Below are 21,625 nucleotides of genomic sequence, written 5' to 3' on the forward strand. Positions count from 1 at the left end.
CATCTGCCTGTCACATATTAGTAACATATAAAAGAATCCATTTCTGCGGTGAAAATGATGGTTACCTATTTTATTGGCAACTTCTTGATGGCATTACACCTGCCTGTTTACACACACACAAATTCCCTTCAAAGTGTTTTGAGATCAGGTTGGGTGCAGGTGTCCTGTGTGGGCAGGAAAAACAAATGGTGATGGCTGATGGACTCCCAAGGTGTGCCAAGCAGGAAAGGAGTGCAGCTCCGTAACCGGCACACAGTTAATTCTGTTGGAAGGCCTAAACATTTCTTGCCCAGCTTCATCCTTTGTGGCTTGGGGTATGGAACTGGGACTGGTTGCAGGGCGCTGTGGCGCAGGGTCTGCACGGTGCCTGACCCTCTGTCAGGTGCAGACGGGGTTTTGGGAAGCCGTGTCCCAGTGCAGACTCCTCGGCTGTCTTGTAAATGAGCTGGACAACTCGGAATGCTGCAGGTCTGTATGGGGTGGTGGCTTGAAGAAGGTGTGCTTTGTTTCTAGTATAATTATGTCGCCACGCAAAACTGCTGGAGTACAAAGAGGGGAGAGCACACTGTTACCAGTAACATCAAGATCTTGCTGGTTTTGATCAGTTTCTTTCCTTAGGACGGGACTAAGCTTCTTATGACTTACTATACATGAGGTATTTCCTAGTCTGGTTAAGCATCTGGTAAGATGTTTGGGGCCCTCGTTAATTTTCCAATAATATAAATGAGTAAGATGTACAAAGCTGAGAAATTGCAAACAAAAATGTAGCTTACAGAAGCAAAACTGGCAGGTGTGGTGGCATCACAAGTTGTACACCCCACAGCATTATCTTTTCCTAGGATCCACTTGCATCCTTTGTAGTTTGCTCATTTGGATTGCTTCTGCTCTTCTGAAATGCAGATTTTATATACTACAGCCAGCTGTGACTGGCTTCTTTCCACTTTGCATCATAAAAACCGTTTGGTTAAAAGCATGTAGCAAGCTCCCTTTAAGTTGCTGGTTTCCATGCTTTGATGTTGCCGTGTTATTTTTTTTCTTAAAACTTTTCTTAAAACTCTTTCCTGCATGTGTGCACACTTGGACGTCTGTGTGTGTTACCTTGGTATGTCTGCGGACTCCATGTAGGTAACCACACTGATGTCATTGAGATTTACTAACTAATTACCCTAATAAATGATGGCATTAATAACTACTGCGTTCATTAGGACTTAATAATGAGTGGTCCTAATAATCAAGGATCAGGCTCTGCCATTTTCAGAGAGCTTTCTTAGGCTCAGGGATACCTTGTAGGTTATATGCAAAGGTGACACTTTCAACTATGTTACTGTAACTTTTGGTTACAAATCTTTGAGACAGAAATGATTGTTTTGATGGCAAATGAACGCCTTTTAAAAAGCAGAAAACTGAATCCTGCTCGGCATTGTCCTGCTGTCTGCAGTTTGCAGGTCTGCTCCTTGACTCTTGTGTTATAATACGGTATTGCCTGGCCAGGATACTGTGTAGTGTGTTCCCCCTCCTTTCCCCACCCCATGCAATGAAGCATTGTGGAAGAGCTTTTTATGTGAACCTGTGATGTTTGTTAGTTTGAAGAGTTTTCGTAATCGGGTTACACAAAGGAGCTACAGATAGAAATTTGGCTGAATTTTGGTGTTTGGGCTAAATTGCCTGTACAGATTTGGAACAGAAGGAAAAAAACTTTTTATTTAATTCCTGGTAAGGTTGAGGTTGTAGAGCTAACGGTCTGCTAGACACGTCAAGCCTGCAGTTAGAGAGGTCTTGTTAGTGGACCTATATTATGTATGCTCAGTGGAAGAGTAGATGTGAACTGGCTGGTCTGTTTCCAGAACTAATGCTTTTGTGTTTGTCAGAAGTTCCAGATCATAGAATCACAGAAAGGTTTGGGTTGGAAGGGACCTTAAAGATCATCCAGTTCCAAGCCCCCTGCCGTGGGCAGGGACACCTCCGACTGGATCAGGCTGCTGAAGGCCTCATCCAACCTGGCTTTGAACACCTCCAGGGATGGGGCATCCATGACTTCTCTAGGCAACCTGGTCTGGTGTCTCACAGTAAAAAATTTCTTCCTAATATCTAATCTAAATCTCCCCTCTTTCAGCTTAAAACCGTTGTGCCTCATCCTATCTCTACACTATTTTTCCAGCTCTTGAAGAGATTCTGCTTGACTGTAGTTTCAAGCGTGCATGTATTTGTAAGCTAATTGATAAACTTCTAATGAGTTAGTGATATAATTTAGTAACTTAACAAGTTTAAGTTTCTAGGCCTAGGTAAATGCTGAGTTTCCACTTGGATGATAGTTTGTTTTTGGTTTGGGGTTTTGTTTTTTTTTTAATTAAACTTCTATTTTGATCCCCTGTCAAAATGGAGTTGATATTGGGTTGCTTGCTTTATTTTGCCTTCCTAAAAACGTGAATTAAACACTAAGATTGTTAATTTAGAGTGGTATTTTCTGTTAAAGTTCAGGAAATGTTAATGAAAGTATTTCAGGGACTTTAATAAAAGGGCCATTAACTTGTGGTTTTGCTTTGCAGAGTTTGTTGTTTATTTGATGAAGCTTTGATTCTACTGTTTTTCAGGTTATCCCATGCTTGTCCATAAAGTGACACGTCCTTTTTAATGTGTCCTGTCTTCTGAGAGTGTTTTTTCAGAGGGTGTGGTGGGTACTGATTCTTCCTATTCTTATTAACACAACAAAGGTGGGTTTTTTAATGACAAATTCTAGTAGGCTGTCTTCTCCTTCCACCTGAATTGTGTATCAGCTCTAACAGATGTCATGCCTCATAAGCTTCATAATTACATTTCCTGAAGCAGAAGTTGGGCGTAAGGAAAGGTGGAGTAGGAGCAGCGTTTCCTTATGCCTGTAACATCCTGCCCATAAAAGCAGGAAAATAGTTGTTTGGAAAGGAAAGAAGAACAACTTTTGAACTTTTTGTTGTAAAATCAACACATTTTCCCATTTGCTGCTTAAGAACAAAGCATGTAATCTTTTCACCCCTTCTCTGTTTTCCTGGTGGCCATTCGCCAGCATGGCAAAATAACTTGGGTTTGGAGTCAGGCCACTGCATTGGGTTGTAAGCAAGCAAGCCCTTTTCTCCAGTGCAGCCTTAAAGCTGTTCTCCTGACCTTTCCTCAGAAGAAATGCTTGTTTATCCAGCTTTTCCAGGGGAATATTCGTTAATCATGTTCTAAAGTCTTCTGTTCGCACCTCCCTTGAAGGCGTACCCATTGTGATCTCCTGTTCCTTCTCTCTCCACTGTGTCCTGCCAGTGTGGATCTAAATCGCACTGGTATCACCTTACTTTTATGGATGTCATTAAAAAAAAAGTTGTCTGATTGTAACAATTGCCATTTAATTCTGAGATGACTCACTACTGCAGAAATGTTTGCCCTGAGACAGAAATTGTGAGTTGGTCAGGGTGGAGCGGCAAGCTCGTGTCACCGCTGGAGGTGTTGGGGTGTAAACTGCTGATACATGGCACCAGGCTGGCACAGTGCTTGGGTAAGCTGGGACCTGTGTGGTAAAGTATTTCTTGCACCATAGTTCATTGTGCTGCAGACTCGTTTAATGGTTCTTTATATAATCTGTGGGCTTTTTTTTTTTTCACTTGTACAAAATAAAACCAATTCCCTGCTTTCCTTTGCCAATTCTTTTGTTTTCTCTTTGTTCATCCTGTTCTTTTTCACCTGTAAAAAGAAAAAAAATCTCATGTTAATCGTAATGAAGAATGGAGCCTCCTGGATTTGTAGAAGTCGTCTACAGCCTGGCTGTAGGTCTCTTACTGGAGGAGGACTGCGATAGCTGACACTGGTTTCTGAGGCAGTGGTAGCATCTAGCAGAGAAGCAGACATACAGCTAAAAGCAGTGATTTTGATGTTTTAAATTGTCCCAGCATGGATGTCTACAGCTTGAGGCATCTGGATTCATTTTTGAGAAACAAGTGTGTTGCGTATTCTGGAAAAAAATTCATACTGAAATGAGGCAGCAAGTGTATTTTTGCAAAAAGGCTTGAGTCAAATAAGTTGGTGGCAATTTTATGTTTTCATAATGGTGGTAGTGTGTTTTGTCTTTATAGAACATAAGAGTTCTGGAGAAATTTGTCCTTTTCTCAGTTCCACTCTGCTGGCAGCTGAAGTGCTTGGTAGCCTGTTTAGATATACATGCAAGTAATAAAAACAGGGTGTAGTAAAACAGGGATTAAAACCCCTGAGGAAGTAGGTTATTATTACCATGCTGATGAGTTTACTCAAGGCATAATCTTGCTGCATGAATTGCTAATTTTCCTCACAGTGCAGAGATCTGCGGGTCAAGTACCACCTTACTGATGTGAGCTTGAGGTTATTAGGAGGTGGACATCAGTGAGTGGTGACATGGGGCTGGATGGCTGAGGTCCAGAGGCCCACTGCCTCTGCGTGGTTTGCTCCCTCTCCTTTTTTCCTTTCCTGAGATACTGAACTGAATTTTCACCAGATCAGATCCGGCAGCAGTAGGTAAAGCTAATGATTGTAGTACACTACTTCAGAAATGTCTTTTGGATACTATCCTATTTTTAACAAAATATGCTAATATGAAGGCTGTACGGCAGGGTACAGTCATTACAGGATGAGCTGTTAATGAAATGTGCAAGTGATAGGAATTTTCCAGAGTGTAAAAGGCTGGACTGCAGGGGTGCTTCCTTTTGTTTTGCACTATGTGAAATATCTAATTTGGATGCCTCTTTGAACAGACCAGTTCCTCTTCTAATATTTCTGTGGAGGCTGTGTAGAGTGTTAATTACACCAAGTGCACTGAGAGAGGTAGTGTTGGCATGAAAATATCTCTTATGGGCTTACTTCACTAGAACCTAGCTTTTACTGTTGAGGGAGAGCTCCAGTCAATGGAAACTTTATTAGGGTTTAGATGGAGTTAGTTTTTAGCTCTTACCATCTGATGTGTATGCATGTAAAGCAGCAGTTATGTAAGTTGGCTAAAAGCATATGATGGTTTTATCGTGATTGTATTGAACATAGTAGGAAGGTACTTTGGCTTCTTCGGCTTAGAGGATGTGTACTTTAGTCAGGCTACCAGTGATGGCTTACAACTGTTAACATCCCCCCCTCCCCTAAGATTATTGTTGTGATCTTTTGAGGCCTTAAAAATGCGGATTCTATTTGAAAAATAGATAATTGTACTTCCCAAATTCTTGAGGGTTTGAGATTCATGTGTGGTAGAGAGCTTTTTCGCTTCAGAAGAGTTTCATATATGACATCAGCACCAGGCTGACCAAGAGAGAGACAGTAACTTCTTGAATTTTTTAGGGAACTATGTTTTCCTCAAACAAGAAACTTCGTCCCCATGACCAGTATTTTCTTGAGAAGATTGTGCATCTTTTTGAACAATGCTCTTTTCATTGTAGTGTCTGTGATAAGGGAAAGACTCTCAGGCTTGAATTATATCTGAAGAGCCAATGCCTTACATGATGTCGCCTAGATGAGAATTGTTAGTGTGCAGTTTTTAAGAGGTTCCCCTTTTCCTTTTCCTTTTTTCCTTTTCCGCTTTCTTTTTCCTTTTTCTCTTTCTTTTTCTTTTTCGTAGAACAAATCCAAACAAAAATTACTTGGTTGGTGAGATGGTAACCAAGTGCAGGCTTGCTGTTTCTAACACCCACTGGCCCTGAAGCTGAGCCTGATGAGGAAGTTGTTGCCTTTTTGTGATACGGTCAGGTTTTGTCAGAAGGCTTATAAAATAATTTGATGACACAGTCTTTGAACTACTCAGCCAAACCCGGGAAGGGAATGTTGCTCTGAAGATAAGATGGTGTTTGACGCACATGGAGAAAGCCAGCACGCCACCCAGCTTCTGCCAAAACAAGGCTCACGACTGAGCTTGCCTCTGACTCGTGAAGTGGTGACAGTAATCACAGGGATAAGATTGCACAGTTTGGCCTGGCATGGGGCTTGCTTTTCCTGCACTGTCCTTCACCAGGAGCGGCTAGTTGGTTTCCAGTAGCAATTTTGGTGTAAAATGTAGACAGCTGCATTTGAAGACCCGGGGAGTTGTCATTGCAAACAGCCTCTTCTTCCTCTGTTAGGTGGAGCGTGCTGGATTTTTGCATTGCAGGGTCACATGCAAATACTGTGGTGTAATGACCCAGGGTCCTATTATTACTTAATTGCCCGATTGCTAACTGTATTAATAGCTCAGGTTCCAGACTGTACTTAAGCTTCTTTTCAAGATATACTGATTAGTTTTCTCTGCTGTATCTTGTATAAGCTTGTTTCCTAACTGTCTGCTTAAAGCTAGGTTTTGTTGTACAGGTCACAAAAAGGCTTGTAATCCATTTTACTTTATTAAATCCCTTATCTGCTTAAGTAACCAGCAGTCAAAACATGTACTTTCTGTTGTGGAGACCTGAAGGAGGCTATTTACTCTTTGTGATGTTTCTTACATCTAGTTTTACTGAAACTGGCAAAATTGAAACAGCTGTGAAATGCTACTATCGTGTGATTTATTGCTTTAAAAGTATATCATAATATTGGGGAAAAAAAGGACAAATCTGCATAAAACCTGCTGTGTCTTTGGGGACAGAATCTAATGCTGAGCCTCAGATACTATTCTTCATACAGTTGGTTTTTACTTTAAACAGATGACTGGCTCCTTAAAACTGGGTTGTGTGCCAGTAGTTAAAGTACAGCCATATAGGGTATGACAGGGATTGTAACTAGGGGTTTTCAGAGGTGAGGTCATGATAAACTTAAACAAAACCTAAGCAGCAACGTTAATGTCACCAACAAATAGATTTCTTTTTCCAGCTCTCCTGTCACAATGCCTGAACATTAACTGTGTTTATGTTGCCTCTGTTTGAAGGAGAATAATTTGTTAAAAGGGAAGTTAGACTTCTTGTTTTGTTTGTCTGCTACTTAAAAGTATTCACCATATAAGCATCGGAGTGTTTACATCAGGGAGGTCAGGCAGGAGCCATAATGCTTTGCTTTACCTTTTGTCACTCAGCGCTTTTGTTAGCATGCCAAGCCACACGGTGTGGTAGTACTTGGGAAGAACTGAAACTAGACTGACAGTCACAAGTGTTTACTTATTAACTGGAATGCCTGTGCCTTGTAAAATTATAAGCTGTGGTAGTTGCCCAGGGATTTCTTTAACCACTATGGATGTGCCCTGGAAGAAAGACCACATTGCATCACCAGTATCTTGGGTAAAGATTTTTCGTAGACCTATAAGGGTACAAATTGATAAACAAGAGCACCTAAGCTTTGGGCTGCCTGTGTCATGAGTCCTGTGTGCAGCTCTGGTTGCCACATCTCAGGAAGGGCTTAGTGCAGTTAGTCACACTTCTCTAAAGTCATTGAGAAGATGGAGTGGCTACCCTGGGAAAGACTAAGGAGTCCAGGGCCCTTCACTCTGCAGAAGAAAAAAGGCAAGGGATGATCATGGTTTACAGAATCACAAAGGAGATGGGTAAGCTGAATGTGAAACTCCAGGTTCACCTGGTCCTGCCATACTAGGATTCAAGGGCACTCAGTGTATTTAATACACTTTATCTTCTGTCTTAATAGAAACTCAGCTTAAAGCAGATGGCAGTACTTCTAAGTCATGAATTTCTAGAACTTGCTGCCACAGGAGGTGTAGGGACAGGCCGTATTGGCAGGTTCAGAAAGGGTTTATGTGCATGCATAGACACCAGGTCCATAAATGGACACTAAACAGACTCGGAAGGGAGGTGCCCTCTAAATTCCTGCTACAACACTTGTGGATGCCAGCAGAGAGGCTGCGGAAAAGGCTCACATGCTTGCTCAGAATAGCTTTGATTTCTGCTGCTGTCGAAGGGTGAATACCAGTCTGGATGCAGTATACATCTGACCTGGGAGGGCACCACTTCTTTTGCTGCCATAGCAAAGCATGATGCAGGCTGTTCTTGAACTTTCTCTGGCTGTCAGGATAATTACTTAAGACTTGGATCAGCCAAACCCACTCAAACCAAAGCTTTTTTTTCTTCTAAAAAAAAAAGAGAGTGCTTCCTTGCCCTGTGTGCCAGTGACTGGGGTGGGAACTGAAGCACGCTGGGTGCAGAAAGCAAAAGGTAGTACTAAAGAGGATACAGAGATTACTCTGCCGACATCCAGCCTGTCATAAAATTCCCTTTTCCTCCATTCAGAGGGCAACCTCACTGCATTACGGAGGATACAAACATTTCAAGGTGCAGCTACATGAGAAGGTGGAGTGCTTGGAACTGCTTGTATGCTAATATTTCTCCCCAGTCACTCCATTTGGTCTTCTCCAAGCCTTTCTAGCTACTGTTGTTTCTAAATGTGGATGGACGTGGCCAATAGCTCCTACCTGGTGATTCTCAGGGTTTCAAATGAAGGAAGGGCAGATCTGAGTACAGGCTTGCCCTGAGATGGAAGGAGAAATTGCTGTTGCTCTGCTTTCAGAGTTGGTATGAGGAAGAAGCAAGATGTTTGTTTCAAAGTAATTAAATTGCTAGGTTTCAATTTCTTTCTTTCCTGTGGGAGTACTGGCAGGCTATAAGAAATAGGGGGGTCTTGCTTGTAGATCAGAAGTCCCTTTCTCTGTTTTCCTTCCTGTATTTTCTGCTGTTTTTTTTTTAATTTTTGTTGCTGTTGTATGATAGAAAGGATTCCTTTCATTAATGCAGACATGATATAAGTAGGATGTGTCAGGTGCACTTTTTATGACTAAACAAGACTTAGATTTTTTTTTTTTTTTTAATGTAGATTACTCTGCGTTTCTCATTTGTCAAACCCTCAGTCCTTTACTTCAAAAATCATTCCTGGCCACAATTTACAGCAAGATCCAGGCATCTTCATTTGTCTGACTGTATCAGGAGTCACTCTATGTGTGGGATTATTATGAAATGTGAGGTCAGGGAATAGGGGCTGACATGGCTTACCAGTTGGCTTGAGCTCCCACAGGTCTTTGGTTCTTTTGATTTCTTATGGAAATACTTTAGTATGTTCCTACAATAGGTTATCCTTTCATCCATGATATTTCCTTTGTCTGTCAAACTGAAATGTTAAGAGGAGCTTTGTTCCCTCATTCCTCCAGAGGTAGTGGTTTCTAGAAGTTTTGTGAAAATTGGAGATTAGATAGAAGAGAGAGACTTTTCTTATATCCATGCATGAACAGAAGCCCATAGGAGTAGTTTGGGAAAGCCATGCATCTGTGTTAAGGCAAAGATCCTGAGGAAACAGGCTTCAGGGTTTTGAGGTTTTCTTTTTGTTGAACTTCTTCTTGGCCTTGTCCCGTAGCAGCTTGCTAGCTGTTGAGCTTAGCACTTTCTTACTGCATACAGGACTAGGATTTGGCAGTAACTGTGACACTTTGACTTCATGGAAGTCCCAGATGTGATGGGATTCTTCTTTTTGGGGACCACAACTTGATTTGCAGTTCATTTTAATTAAATTTAATTTAATTCTACTCTTCGCAGGGGTTTTTTTTGTGTTCAGTGAGGATTCATGCTGAGCTGGCCTCTGTGAGGTTTTGCACTGAGCATAGATGTTAAGAAGAGAGCGCTGCTTCTCTAAACATCTGCGATACAATCAATGAGATGTGCATGGGGGGGTGCACATGATAAAGAAAAAACCGACAACCCATTTTCTGCCCTTTTGTGTTGAGAGGAAGCTCAACTGTGAAGAGGCCTTGCATCATGAGCTCTAATGAAAGACCAGCTATTCCCGTTGGGGAAACGAAAGCACTTGCCTCATTTCCCTCTCGCTGGCAGCTGTTGCTTAGGAATTTCATTTGAGAATGAAATACTGCTTTGGTTGACCTGAGGAATGGCTTTCATACAAATGGCCCCAGCGGTGTGTGCTGTACTTTTCATGGAAGTTAATAGTTTGGACTAGGAGCAGTGTTTTGGACCCAGCTCTATCATCTGCACATCTGATGTATTCAACTGCCTCCTTGAAATTAGATTTTATCTTTCACATCTGTGCTGGGCTGAGAAAGTAGCAGATAAATTGAGCAGCAGGGAATGGAAGGTGACCAGGAGCTCTGATGAGGAAAACACATTTAATTTGGGCTGGGAGGAGGAAGAGATGATGACGCTGTGGCCGTTACTGAGAATATAATTTGACTGAGTAATGGAGGAGTCACACCTAACTCGGGTTTGATTATTTTTTTAAATTAAAGTAACACTGAAATGTTTGTGTGTTGTTTTATAGAGAAAATTCTTTTTGTGACCACTGGCACCCAGAAGTGCCACTGGCTGACAGAAGGCGGCACAGGGTGAGCTGCTCTGCTGGCTGCGCCTTCACTTCACTCTGCTGCTGTGACATAAGTGAGGGTTTGTGGTTAGGAAACTCATCACAGACCTAACATTTGAAGATAAAAGGCAGTTTCACGACTCCCAATGTAGAAATTTCATGAGGCATTGCACACTGGGCGTTCTGTAGGGAGCTGGACATGAATCAGCTGCATCTGAACCAGTTTAGAGATGAATTGGCTGGCTGGAGCGTGCTGCCTTTCATATCTCAGCAGTGCGCAGGCTCTGAGGACCGGTGCGAGGAGTGGCAAAGCTCATGTGGGGAGCATGGTGGAAAAAAGTGGTCCAGGGCTGGGTGAGCCACGAGCTGACACAGACTGGCTTCTCCTCGTGCCAGGCAGAACTGCTAGAATAACTGATGACAGACATACTTGGCTGTCACATCTAAATGTTACCTATGGAATGGCTATGCTGCTTTGTTTAAAACAACTGAGGTTGCAATAATTGTTCTCTCAGTAGTCCCACCCTCAGCAGGTGTGGCTTTAGTCACTTGGTGGCCATTCCAGAGCAACATGGTGCAAGCAGATTGTAAAGCATCGTAGAGATGGGTTAATTATTGCTATTGTATTGGATAAGTCAAGGTCTTCTATAGGTATTATATTCACTTGCTGAGATAACAAAGTGGAATTTGATCTGCTGAACCTAAACAGATTGAGCAGAGGACTTTTCTTTTCATGGGTCCTGTTATGAGGTGACAAGTATTGAACGAAATAAGAGAACTGTGGGAAATAAGTTTGCTGCCTCTTCCTTCACTCATCCGAGTATGCTTGTCAAAGAAGACTTGCTTATTGTAACTTAAAGCATAGCTAGACAAAGCTGTGTGGTGAAAGTTTAGTGTATACTGTATAGTAAGAAAAATTCAGCTCCAGGAAGACTGGGGAAAAAACTGTGTACCATTTTGTTGCTCCTCTTTGCATGTTGGTTAAGTATAATTAGGAAAATTAGAATAGACAGGTGCCTCAAGGCTGTGTGTGCTACTTAATGATACTCACTGAGAGCAGCTGACCCAGTGAATCATAGTGGGCTGAGGCTTTGTTGTTCGTAATAAACTCAGTGAGGTGTTCCTTCCTTGGCTTTCTCCTGACAGCAGTCATGTGGGATTTAGTGTCTTCACAGTCTTATGTGACAGCAATGTAATTTTCTATAGGCACTGGTGTCTAGCTAGCAAGGCGTTTTTGTTTGATTGGTTGAAGGTAAAGTCCCTGATGTGTGTGCAGTTGGAATGTTTTGAGCTTTTGTTTGGGAGCAGGAGGGTATCTCTAGATTAATTCATGAAGATCTCTGGCTTAGGTTTCCCATGGTATAGAGTTATGTTTCCTTTCCTGTGACAGGTATCTTCCATTGTTCAATCTCTGTGGTCTTGATGGTCAAGGATGGTTGACTGGAGTGAATAGGATGATTGAAGTAAACACCGTTTCTGTCCATTGAGTACAGCATTTTCTCTCAAATGGATTTGGGTCTATTCTTTAATGTTCTAATCCCAGTAGTCCTTTTCTGTATTCAGTTCATAGTTTTGCACAATCTACATGCTGTTAAAATTAGTTGAGCCACAGGATCTGGTTGTTCAGAAAATGATTTATTGGCGGTATGCTACAGAAGGGGGCTATCTCAGCTTTTGCTTAAACAAGGCTCTATGTTTTCTGTGCGCTTAATTAAGCTTCGCCAAAATTGCCTGACCTCTAGTGCGGATGTGAGAAGGCAGAAATTCCAGTGGTATGTTCAAGCATGTGTCTCAGTTGAGGGAATGACAGCTCCCCCCGTGGTGCCCAGGGATGCCCAGCTCTGCAGCAGAGCCACACCTGAGACTGGCATCACTCTGAACATCAGTTGATTCTTTGTCCTGCTCACCACCATATGGGCCACCTCTTTCACTCCTGTTGTTCCCATCAGTTCCAGCACCCACAAGCCTGCCCTTGCAAATGCATTTGTTTCTGTGAAGACTGTTCTAGTATTTGGCACCGTATTCTCCAATACATGTTACAGACCCGACTCCAAGGCATCACCAGAGTGAGTTTATCAGAATTAGCTTCCTTAGGTTTTGCTCATCATGCTGGTCTCATCAGGCACTGGTGAGGCACTGGAACAGGTTGCCCAGCAAAGTTGTGGCTGCCCCATCCCTGGAGGTGTTCAAGGCCAGGCTGGATGGGGCCTTGAGCAGCCTGATCTGGTGCGACGTGTCCCTGCCCATCACAGCAGAGTTGTAACCGGATGAGCTTTAAGTTTCCTTCCAACCCATACTACTCTATGATTCCATGGCCGTCCCACAGGACTAGCGTGATCTCATGGGGTTGTCTCTTCTAAACTGACCAAATTTTTATCACTGCTAGAAAAATGTGTCTTTATGGGAGAAGGGAAGCATCCTTGAAAATAGGAGAAAATTACTCGCTGTCTGTTCATACTACTAATTTATTTACTGAGGGTTTTTTTCTCTCTCTCTTTTTTTTAATAGTGCAGACAGGTTGTTTTCTAGCTGTCAGCCTTGTGAAATGACCTTATGCCATTGAAGGCAATAGGGTTTTTTGTTGTGTTATTGAAAATCCTCTTTCAAAATTAAAACCTCTTGTGGTGCACAGAAGTTAATGCAAGTGGAGTGGGTTTTTGTTTATAAACAAAGGTTGAGGTTTGAACATAGGAAAGGTGGTGAGTGTGTTCCTTTTTTTTCTGGTTAGTGTTTTCTCCTTGTGATAATGGATGTTGTGGGTGACTCTAGTAATCATGGTGACAATCAGCAGATCAGAGGTTGAACAAGCAAGAACGGAATAATGATAAATATCAAAACTTAAGGTGTCCATTGTTGGATGTTCAGTATCAATAGTGTTAGCAGGTGGGAGAGGTAGGAGGTCTGCAACAGGCTTGTCTCTTGGAGAGATGAGTCTTGGCTGTATCTGTGTGAAGGGGCTTGTTTGCAGCTGCACAGGCTAGGAGCATTCCAAGTTAAAGCTTGGGTTCTTGGAATCAGTCATAGATGGCAAATGCTCCGTCGGGCCTTTGTGGCCAGACTTCAGGCTGTTGCCTGTCCCTTCATTACCCACTGCTAAGGTTGCCACGGCCCACTCCCACAGAGTTATTTGAAGTCAACATTCTGAGTGCCCATATCTCCAGACTCTGGCTATGGGTCATTGCTTTTGATATTTGTTTTAATCATTGATCATTTAATATTTGATTTAATCATTGATTTGGGTTTTTCAGACTTACTTTTAATCATGAAAACAGCAATACCATGCACTTTGATTTCAGGGGAAAATTTCAAAGGAATTTTCTTTTTTCCTGTGTCTGCATCGGTCACTATTATGGCAGTTTGGAAGAGAGGGGAGATGAAAAGTAGAAGGGCGAGAAAGCTTAGTTTGTAATGAGAATGGAGACTTGGAAATTGAAAACACTTCAGTAATTTGGTATTTTGTAATAGACTGGGTGGGATCTGGCAACTGTGCAAGATGCCACACAATCTTAGAGCATGCTTAGGCAGCTAATAGGAGAGTTGTGTTTGACTGCAGTTCCTTTTGCCTCACTTTTCTGATCTGTGAAATAAAGGTATATTCTCTCTGTTGCACAGGAAATTGGTATCTGAGCCCAGATCAAAATTAAAGACTTCCGGCTTGCAGTTCTCCATTCAGACCACACCTTTCTTTTTATAGCATGGGAAAAAAGTCCACTCCAGCGTATCATTTAGTAAAATACCATATAGGAAAAGCAAAACTAAGCCTCAAAGAACTAAAACTAGCTGGTTTAAAATTAGGAGAGACAAAAAATTCTGCAGATTCTTTCTGGCAAGTGGAAGTTTATGGTTCCACACCAGAATTGCTCATATTTGGGGTCATTTCTGGCAAACTGAAGTGCCTGTGAAGGTGTGTGCCGAGGGGTGTCCAAAAGACTGTGGTACAGGGCTGACCAGTGAAGTTGGGGAAATTCTTTCTTAGGATAAGCTCTGCTGGGATGTGCTTGTGTGGACAGATTGGAACACTCTATATCCCTGTGTTCAGATGTAACCTGAAAGCTGCAAGTTTCTTCAAAGCTTCTCAAGTTCTAAGTGAAGTCATAAATTATTAAAGCTGAGAGCTGAAAGTCTTTCATACTATATATGGCATTTGTGCTAGTGGTAGAAACCGAAGTGTATTTATAATGCTATTTTGCTCCAGGAATACGGATTGGGAACAAATGTTTGTTTGGACAAAATCCAACTCCAGGGATCAGTTTTACTGCTGCATGCAAAATCTGTAGCCAGCTTGAAAAAGCAGCAGTTGAAAAATCTAATAGAGCCTTCCCATGGAAAAAAAAACAAACACATGAATTTGGTGTAACATTATATAGCTAGAGAGTTACTCGTAGTGAGAACTTGAGAGTTCACTTAGTAGTCAGTGATCCTGTGTGTAACATGCTGTCTGTCACGCTGGAATGCAGGGATGCTCTTTTGTTGGCACATGCAGGGATTGTTGGTGTTACTTGTTAGCACGTGCTGCTGTTTTCATATATATTCTTCATACCCACTTGTGCCTTAAGTAACATTTCATGAGAATTGCAGCTGTATTCTTAACAATATTGCTTAGCACTAACGTGATCAAATCAAGCTCTAAAAATTAGCTGAGCTGTTTTACATACTGCTGATAAATATTTGAATGAGAACAGTTGGCAAAAAAAGGACACAAGTGTTTTTGGGTGTGTTGATTTAACCTTCTCCATTCAGTTCGAGTGTTCTGTTTGATTTGCCTAACTTGTTACTTCTTTCTTTTGCTGTACAGCTAATTACTATATGTTGACCCTCTGAATAATTACCATTTGGACTAAGAATGCTCATGTCCAAAGTCATGAAAGAATTGTTTCTAATTTTGTTTTCTGAAACTGCTGTCTCTGTTGTTGTTGAAGGATGTTCAGAAGGAGAACGAACCTCACGTTTATCTCAGTAAAGAAGAAGTTAAAGAGAAGATACAAAGCTATAATTCATCTGTCACTGATAAATTAAAGATGACCTTGGTAAGTTTTGCATGTGATTCCTGTAGTTTTTCAGAGGAGCAGTTAAACTCTAATTTTGTAGTGCACTATGAATCGTTTTATTCTCAGCTTCTTATGTATGAAACTGCCTCTGTATTAATGGCTTTGTACAAGGCTCTTTCTTAGATCTGGAAATGAAATCTTGTGTCTCTATATGGATTGAAACAAACCGTAATAGAAAAAAAATGTCATTTGAAATGTCTTTAAGATTAAACTCTCAGTTGACACTAAGATGTAAACTTGCCAAGTGAAAACCCTCAGTTGGTAAACACTGAAGATACATTGATCCTGTTTGTGTAGGTAAATTTTTGTCAGGTATCTCTCTGATAAAGATGCTCAACCAATGAGAACAGATAAAACATGCAATATTTATAACCATAGACAATTTGGAGTCATGCAGGTCTGAAGAAAGTTCCTTCCTCCCACCCCGGTAACATAGACAATACAGACAACGGAATGCTTGTAGACTTTTCATTTCCAAGGATTGTGGACCAGGTCTAAGGCTCAATCCACCTACAGCAGAGCATATTAATAAAATTCACATCTATTTGCCTAACAAGCTGTTATTTACTTGTTGTATTGTCCAGGTCTTTCTGAAACGTTATGTGTTCCTGGGGGTGTGTAGTATGTGAAGATGTTGAAGTTCCATTATATCCTAAACCGTATGACTGTGTGCTAAAAAGCTTTTTTTGCTGTGTGTTTGCATCTGGATCAGGACTTACTATGCCTAAAACCAGATGGCCTAAATTTTTCTAGCTCAGTAAGGTTTGATCAGTCTTGCTATGTGGTCTTTCAGAAGCAGCTGGAATAAATAATTTGAAATACTGATTAGATTGGCATTTATTCTGATTCTTGTTGAATTGCAACAGGATTTGGGCATCTGTGATAAATGCCTTAGACTAATTTGGCAAGTACAGCTAAAATGTGGGAGATTAATATCTGTATTTCTGCATAAAATCTGTTGTTGAAGATGCCTGTTGGTGGTCTCTTTCACTTTGTAGTTCTCTCCTATTGTGAGAACTTACCACTAGTTTGTAGAACCTTTTGCTTGATGAGATCCTAATACTCTTAGAAGTCAGTATGTATTATTAAGAAAAGAATATCAGCAGAATACAACAGAATAAATGTCTGAATTACTGGATTGTAGGAAATGTCTTTCCTACAAGATGTCGCATGTTACAGTAGCATTTAAATAGTGTTTGTGGTGACGGCTTTAATCTGCCTGTTCCACTGGTGTATCACAACTTGTCATTGCTAATTTTAACAGTTCGATACTTTCCTCCTGTTGCAGAACGCAAATGGGATTTACACTGGCTTCATCAAAGTTCATTTAGAACTATGCAGACCGATCACTGTGCAGTCTTCCCAGAGCCAGGGGAGGTGCGCTCACAGCAATAACGAAACTGCATTTTACTTGCCGGATGGCTGCGTGAATACCCTTCACATCAGCAGCACCAACACTGTTCGTGAAGTTATTGAGGCCTTGCTCAAAAAGTTTTTCGTGGCTGATAACCCTGCAAAGTTTGCACTTTATAAACGCTGTCACAAGGAAGACCAAGGTACCCGTTGGGCTTATGGCATTCTGGTAGTGAAGGGGACTGGGGAGAGAGTTGTGCTATAGGAATACTTGAAATAAGCAAGGTGGAAGAACTCAGAAAAATGAAGGCAACAATCTTGCTCTGTCTTTTTTTCTTTTGGAAAGTAGCGTGCATTAAAGTAAATGATTTGGGGGTATTTCAGGATAATTCGCAAAGTAACCTGCTAGAGGATACAAAAGATATTTTTAGTGAAAAGTGCATTTTGCCAAATTTGTTGTGTTCTTGCACTTAGTGTCCATAGAAGATGGATTCTGAGAGCAGTTTCAGGAGTTGCTGTCAGTCACTCCAACTGTCAGGCAGGCGAAACTGACTTTTAGACTTGTGTGTGAGATTTTAAGTTGAAAAAATATCAGAGTGGTGATACCGCAGCTCTGATGCCTTAAATGCTTCATTACAGCAGCAGATCTGTTGGATTCTTTTCTTGTGCGCATTTTTCTTGTGTGTGTATCCAGATGGTGTACTGTGGTGACTAGAGGCCGTTTCGTTCCTGTGTGAATGGAGTGTTGCACTGTTACCATCAAGTCTTCTGCTCAGCTTCTCCCTAAAACTCACTTGCTCAAAACCAGTGTGTAGATTAGAATCATAGAATAGTTTGGGTTGGAAGGGACTTTATAGATCATCTAGTTCCAACCCCCCTGCCAGGGGCACAGACATGTCCCACTAGATCAGGCTGCCCACGTAATATGTGGACAGTTGGTAAATGTGTAAATTGTGTGGCTACACATGCACATCTCTGCAATTTTTTAACATTAGCCTTCAAAATTCCAAGCATTTGAAACACCATTAGAAAAGATGATAATCACTGTGGTTTTCTTCTCCTGCAGTTTATACATGCAAGCTGTCAGACCGAGAACATCCCCTCTACCTGCGTTTGGTGGCGGGCCCCAGAACAGAAATGCTCAGTTTCGTTCTGCGCGAGCATGAAACTGGAGAAGTCATGGTATGTTACACTCCTGCTGGTTTGTGTGTTTGTTTAACTTCATGGATGAGTGGGTTCCTGTTTGATCTGTGCTGATGAGGGGATCCATTTTTTGGAAGCAGATTTTTTTTTTCATATATATTTACTTTGTGCCTTTTGTAAATGTTAATTTGTGGTTAGGCTGACCCGTTGTTCCTTGCAGAACAAAAAACAGTGTAGAAGAGCAAAATGTTTTCAGTTCCCTAGGACTTGCAAGGAGGGTGCCCGATACTGTTCCAGTTTGAAATTGTTTTGAGTGTCTGAGGCTTTCTTTAAAAATGCGTATCCGTAGGTATTTTCTGATCCGCTCACCTTTCTGTTTCTCTTTTTCTCTTTCCAGTGGGAAGCTTTCAGCATTCCTGAACTGCGAAACTTCTTGCGTATACTGGACAAAGAGGAAAATGAGCAACTGCAAATCTTAAAGAACCGTTACGCAGCTTACAGAGACAAACTTGAAGAAGCCCTTGGTGGGGTGTGGAAACCTGGTTAAAAGGGGCCAAAGGACACTCAGGAAAAATGCACGCTACCAAATGTCAGTATAGCATGCCAAACCCAATGTACAAAGAGCAGCAGAGAGTAGTTTTCTTTATTCAGAAGACTGTTTTGTGATGCCAGGGTACCTGAATTTTGCTATAGACTTAGTTCCATAAGCCAAGTCACTTAGCATCTTGCACCCACAAGTAAGGGATTCTGCATGTTTGTACATCAGTTTGCAACCCTCTGTTTGCCTAGAGAGTTTTCCAAGTTACCTTGGTGCAAGCTGTGAACTGTAATCAGTTTTCTAGGATGCTATGAAATACGATTTTATTTTTTTTTTATTTTTATTCTTCTTTGCTTTAGTGGTAGCTTTATGAGTAAGGATGTGCAAATTGATGGGTTAAAAAATGAATAAAACCATCTGGACAAGAATTAGTTGGAGCACTATATTTGAGATGAAATTGATTTGCACTACCTTTCTGTTTTCAAATAGTTACTGTATAATTTGTGAGAGAACTGTTATAGATGGAAGGTGTATGAGATCATCAGGTTTGTTCTGTGAAATTTGTGGAGGGCTTTAATGTGGTCTTTTCTGGAGAAGGTAAAGAGAAGGTTTAAAAAGAAGGTAAGAGTAGAGGAAGGAGGACTAACAGCTGACAGAGGAGGGGACTAGTTTTAAATGGGAATAGTATTTATACAGAGGAAAGTTAAAGTATGGATTCTACAAGATTAAAGTTTTAGGATGTTATAAGCTTGTGAATAAGTTTTATGGTTTTTTAATTGCATAAATCCACACTGGAAAAGAAATAAAGATAATAGAAATACTGGGAAGAAATGAGAGGCAAAGCTAAATAAGAATGGAAATGGAGCCGCATGTACAAGTCATTATTGGAGAAGCTGGTTCCATAAATGTGTAACGGGGGTTTGAAATGTGCAGCAAAGCTAAAAGGTGGCTGATTACTTGAATTCTGAAAAGTGGACAGTGTCTCAGATAACTTTGTGAGCGGTGCCCATCTCGCAAGTGTTTAGACATAAGCTATAGCTACAGATGCATTTGGTCTTTATTGTAAGTCAGGTCTTTCCTCTGGCTCAGCAATCCATTTGTAGGCTGGATGACTTTGAATTATCTTATCTGAAAGACAAAAATAGCTTCCTTTGCTTTTAGTTTGTTAAAGGCTCAGTCAGGCAAAGGAAGCAGAATTTCTTATTTGTGTTTCCAGCTTAGCAGAAAATTAACATTCATTGGCTGTGTTGGTGACTGAGCTTAGCAACTCCTGCTTTTAGTAATTCAGAGGGTTTTTTTCCTTATGGTTTTTAAATTCTTAATTGAAAAACTGATTACCAAATTCTGCAGACTGCTGATTTACTTGATTTAAAAGTAGGAAAAATGTAGCAAGAAGACTTTTTACTTTACTGTAAATATAATTGTTGTTCTTTCAGAGTTATTTATCTAAAAAAGCACGTTCAAAAGAAACCAAAGAAGTGGGTGTGCAATAGAAGCATGAGGCAGATTTGAGTAACTGTTAACTTCAGTTATTATCGTGCCAGAGAGGAAATGAGTTATAAATTATGGGGTGGGGTAGGGTGGAGGAGTGCAACCATTTAAAAGAAGCAGAAGTTTAGTGGGGTTTTTCCCTCCACTCTTAGGGTGTTTGTTTTAAATTCCCAAGGAATTGTTAAAACTTTGGTGACATCTAATGGATACTCTGTGAAACTCCAAGATGCTTCTGTTCCTCCCCTTAATTTGATGTAATTGTGCCTTTGTTTCCTTACCTTAGTAGGATTTTTTTTAAAACCTCTTTACAGGTTTGTTTTTGTTTTGGTAAAAAGAATTTGCAAACTTTAATGAGACAATCATAATGTTTTAAAGGGTTAAGAGAAATTAAGAGTAGGACTAACTATAAAATATATATAAGGCATTATCTTGTTTGGTTTTTTAATTTCACATGTAACATTGTAGTGCATGTGTGAGTTAGTAACATTATCCTCAAGTGAGACACTTTATAATGGTTCAGGGAATGCTTTTATGTTTTCTTTTTTGTATGAATTCAGCAGCATGTTGGTGGGTATTCTGTTAACATCTACTTAATTTATGTATCTGCCCATACCTATGTAATCATTACATAATCGCTGTCAAGATCGAACCATTTGTTGCTCAGATTTAAACACTGTTTGAGTCTAAAAGTGGAGTATAAAAAATATGTGAATTTTGGTTTTACTTGAATTAAACTATCAGTCTTTTAAGTAGGCGCATCTGCATTTAATGTAGTCAAAAGCCTCAATCAGTGTTATATGCACTAAGAGTCTTGATTTGGGGTGGAGGGGGTGGGGCGGGGGACCAAAATAAACTTAAATATCGATTTTTGTCTCAGTCCACAGTTAATTATTGTAAGTTGTCCTGTGTGTGGGTTTTCTTCTTTTTTACACACTGGCAATTACAACAGCTTTAATTTATAAGAAATGGTTGTGCCTAGTCAGCTTTTCTCTTTTTGATTTTAGCATCAAATTGAACCGTCAAAGCTTTCATTGAAAAACTGTTTTCATTTCATTATGTGATGGTACCAGAATGATTAAATGATATGGGTGGGGAGGGGGGGAGGAATGCAGGGAAACATTAAAATGTATGTCTTTAAAAGGAAACATTTAAACTATTTATAATTTTGACAAGCTTAGTTTTATTTTTGTAGGGAAATTTTTATTCCCCTTAAAGTTATTACTGAAATGGCAAAAAAAGTGATGGTTCCATTATTAAAGTTGAAGTTGGCAATACTTATTTCTGTGACGTGTGTTTACTTTTTTCCCTTACCTGATGCTCCTGTTGCGTTCACTTCAATACCAAACAGGGATTCACAGAATCACAGAATGGTTTTAAATACCAAAAATGCTGGCAAATAAACTCTCTAAGGCTCATTTTGGAGTTTCAGCAAGAAGCCTTTATCAGGCCTGGGCAACACGAGGGAATGATCTCCATCCATCATGTGCAGCAAGACAAGCTGGGGACAGGATGTATTTCCTACTTACATTCATGGGCATAAAGTTTCCAAGAAATCTTATGCATATTCTGTTACTTTCTAAGGCCTCATTTAAATGTTATTATGATCTTCACAACAGTCAAAACTTGCTAATTTGGAGCCGGTTCCAGCTCTCTGCCTGACCTTGCATTTGAGACAGGGAGAGACTGCAAACAGGGGTGATTACGGGAGAAGAGGCATCTCTTCAGCACAGATCATGCTTCACACAAGTTACCATCTCCAAAGAATGATCAGTGTCTGGAAAAAACACTGCTCGAAAGAAAACATGCTGACAGAGGG

The 21,625-nt window shown here is 40.7% G+C and overlaps 1 protein-coding gene across 4 annotated transcripts in view; it reads left to right on the plus strand.

Moving 5' to 3' along the window:
* The window catches only part of RASSF3 (Ras association domain family member 3), a 97,418-nt gene extending 76,349 nt beyond the window's left edge, over nt 1–21,069 (plus strand). For all 4 annotated transcript variants that reach the window (XM_054086290.1, XM_054086296.1, XM_054086306.1 and 1 more), the window contains 4 exons: nt 15,156–15,263; nt 16,573–16,840; nt 17,704–17,819; nt 18,178–21,069. In XM_054086290.1, the coding sequence (XP_053942265.1) occupies nt 15,156–15,263; nt 16,573–16,840; nt 17,704–17,819; nt 18,178–18,327 (642 nt within the window). In that variant the 3' untranslated portion in view covers nt 18,328–21,069. The remainder of the gene's footprint in view (nt 1–15,155; nt 15,264–16,572; nt 16,841–17,703; nt 17,820–18,177) is intronic.
* Nucleotides 21,070–21,625: the final 556 nt, after the last annotated feature.

This window comes from Cuculus canorus, chromosome 1 (assembly GCF_017976375.1).
Source record: "Cuculus canorus isolate bCucCan1 chromosome 1, bCucCan1.pri, whole genome shotgun sequence".
Taxonomy (NCBI): Eukaryota; Metazoa; Chordata; class Aves; order Cuculiformes; family Cuculidae; genus Cuculus; species Cuculus canorus.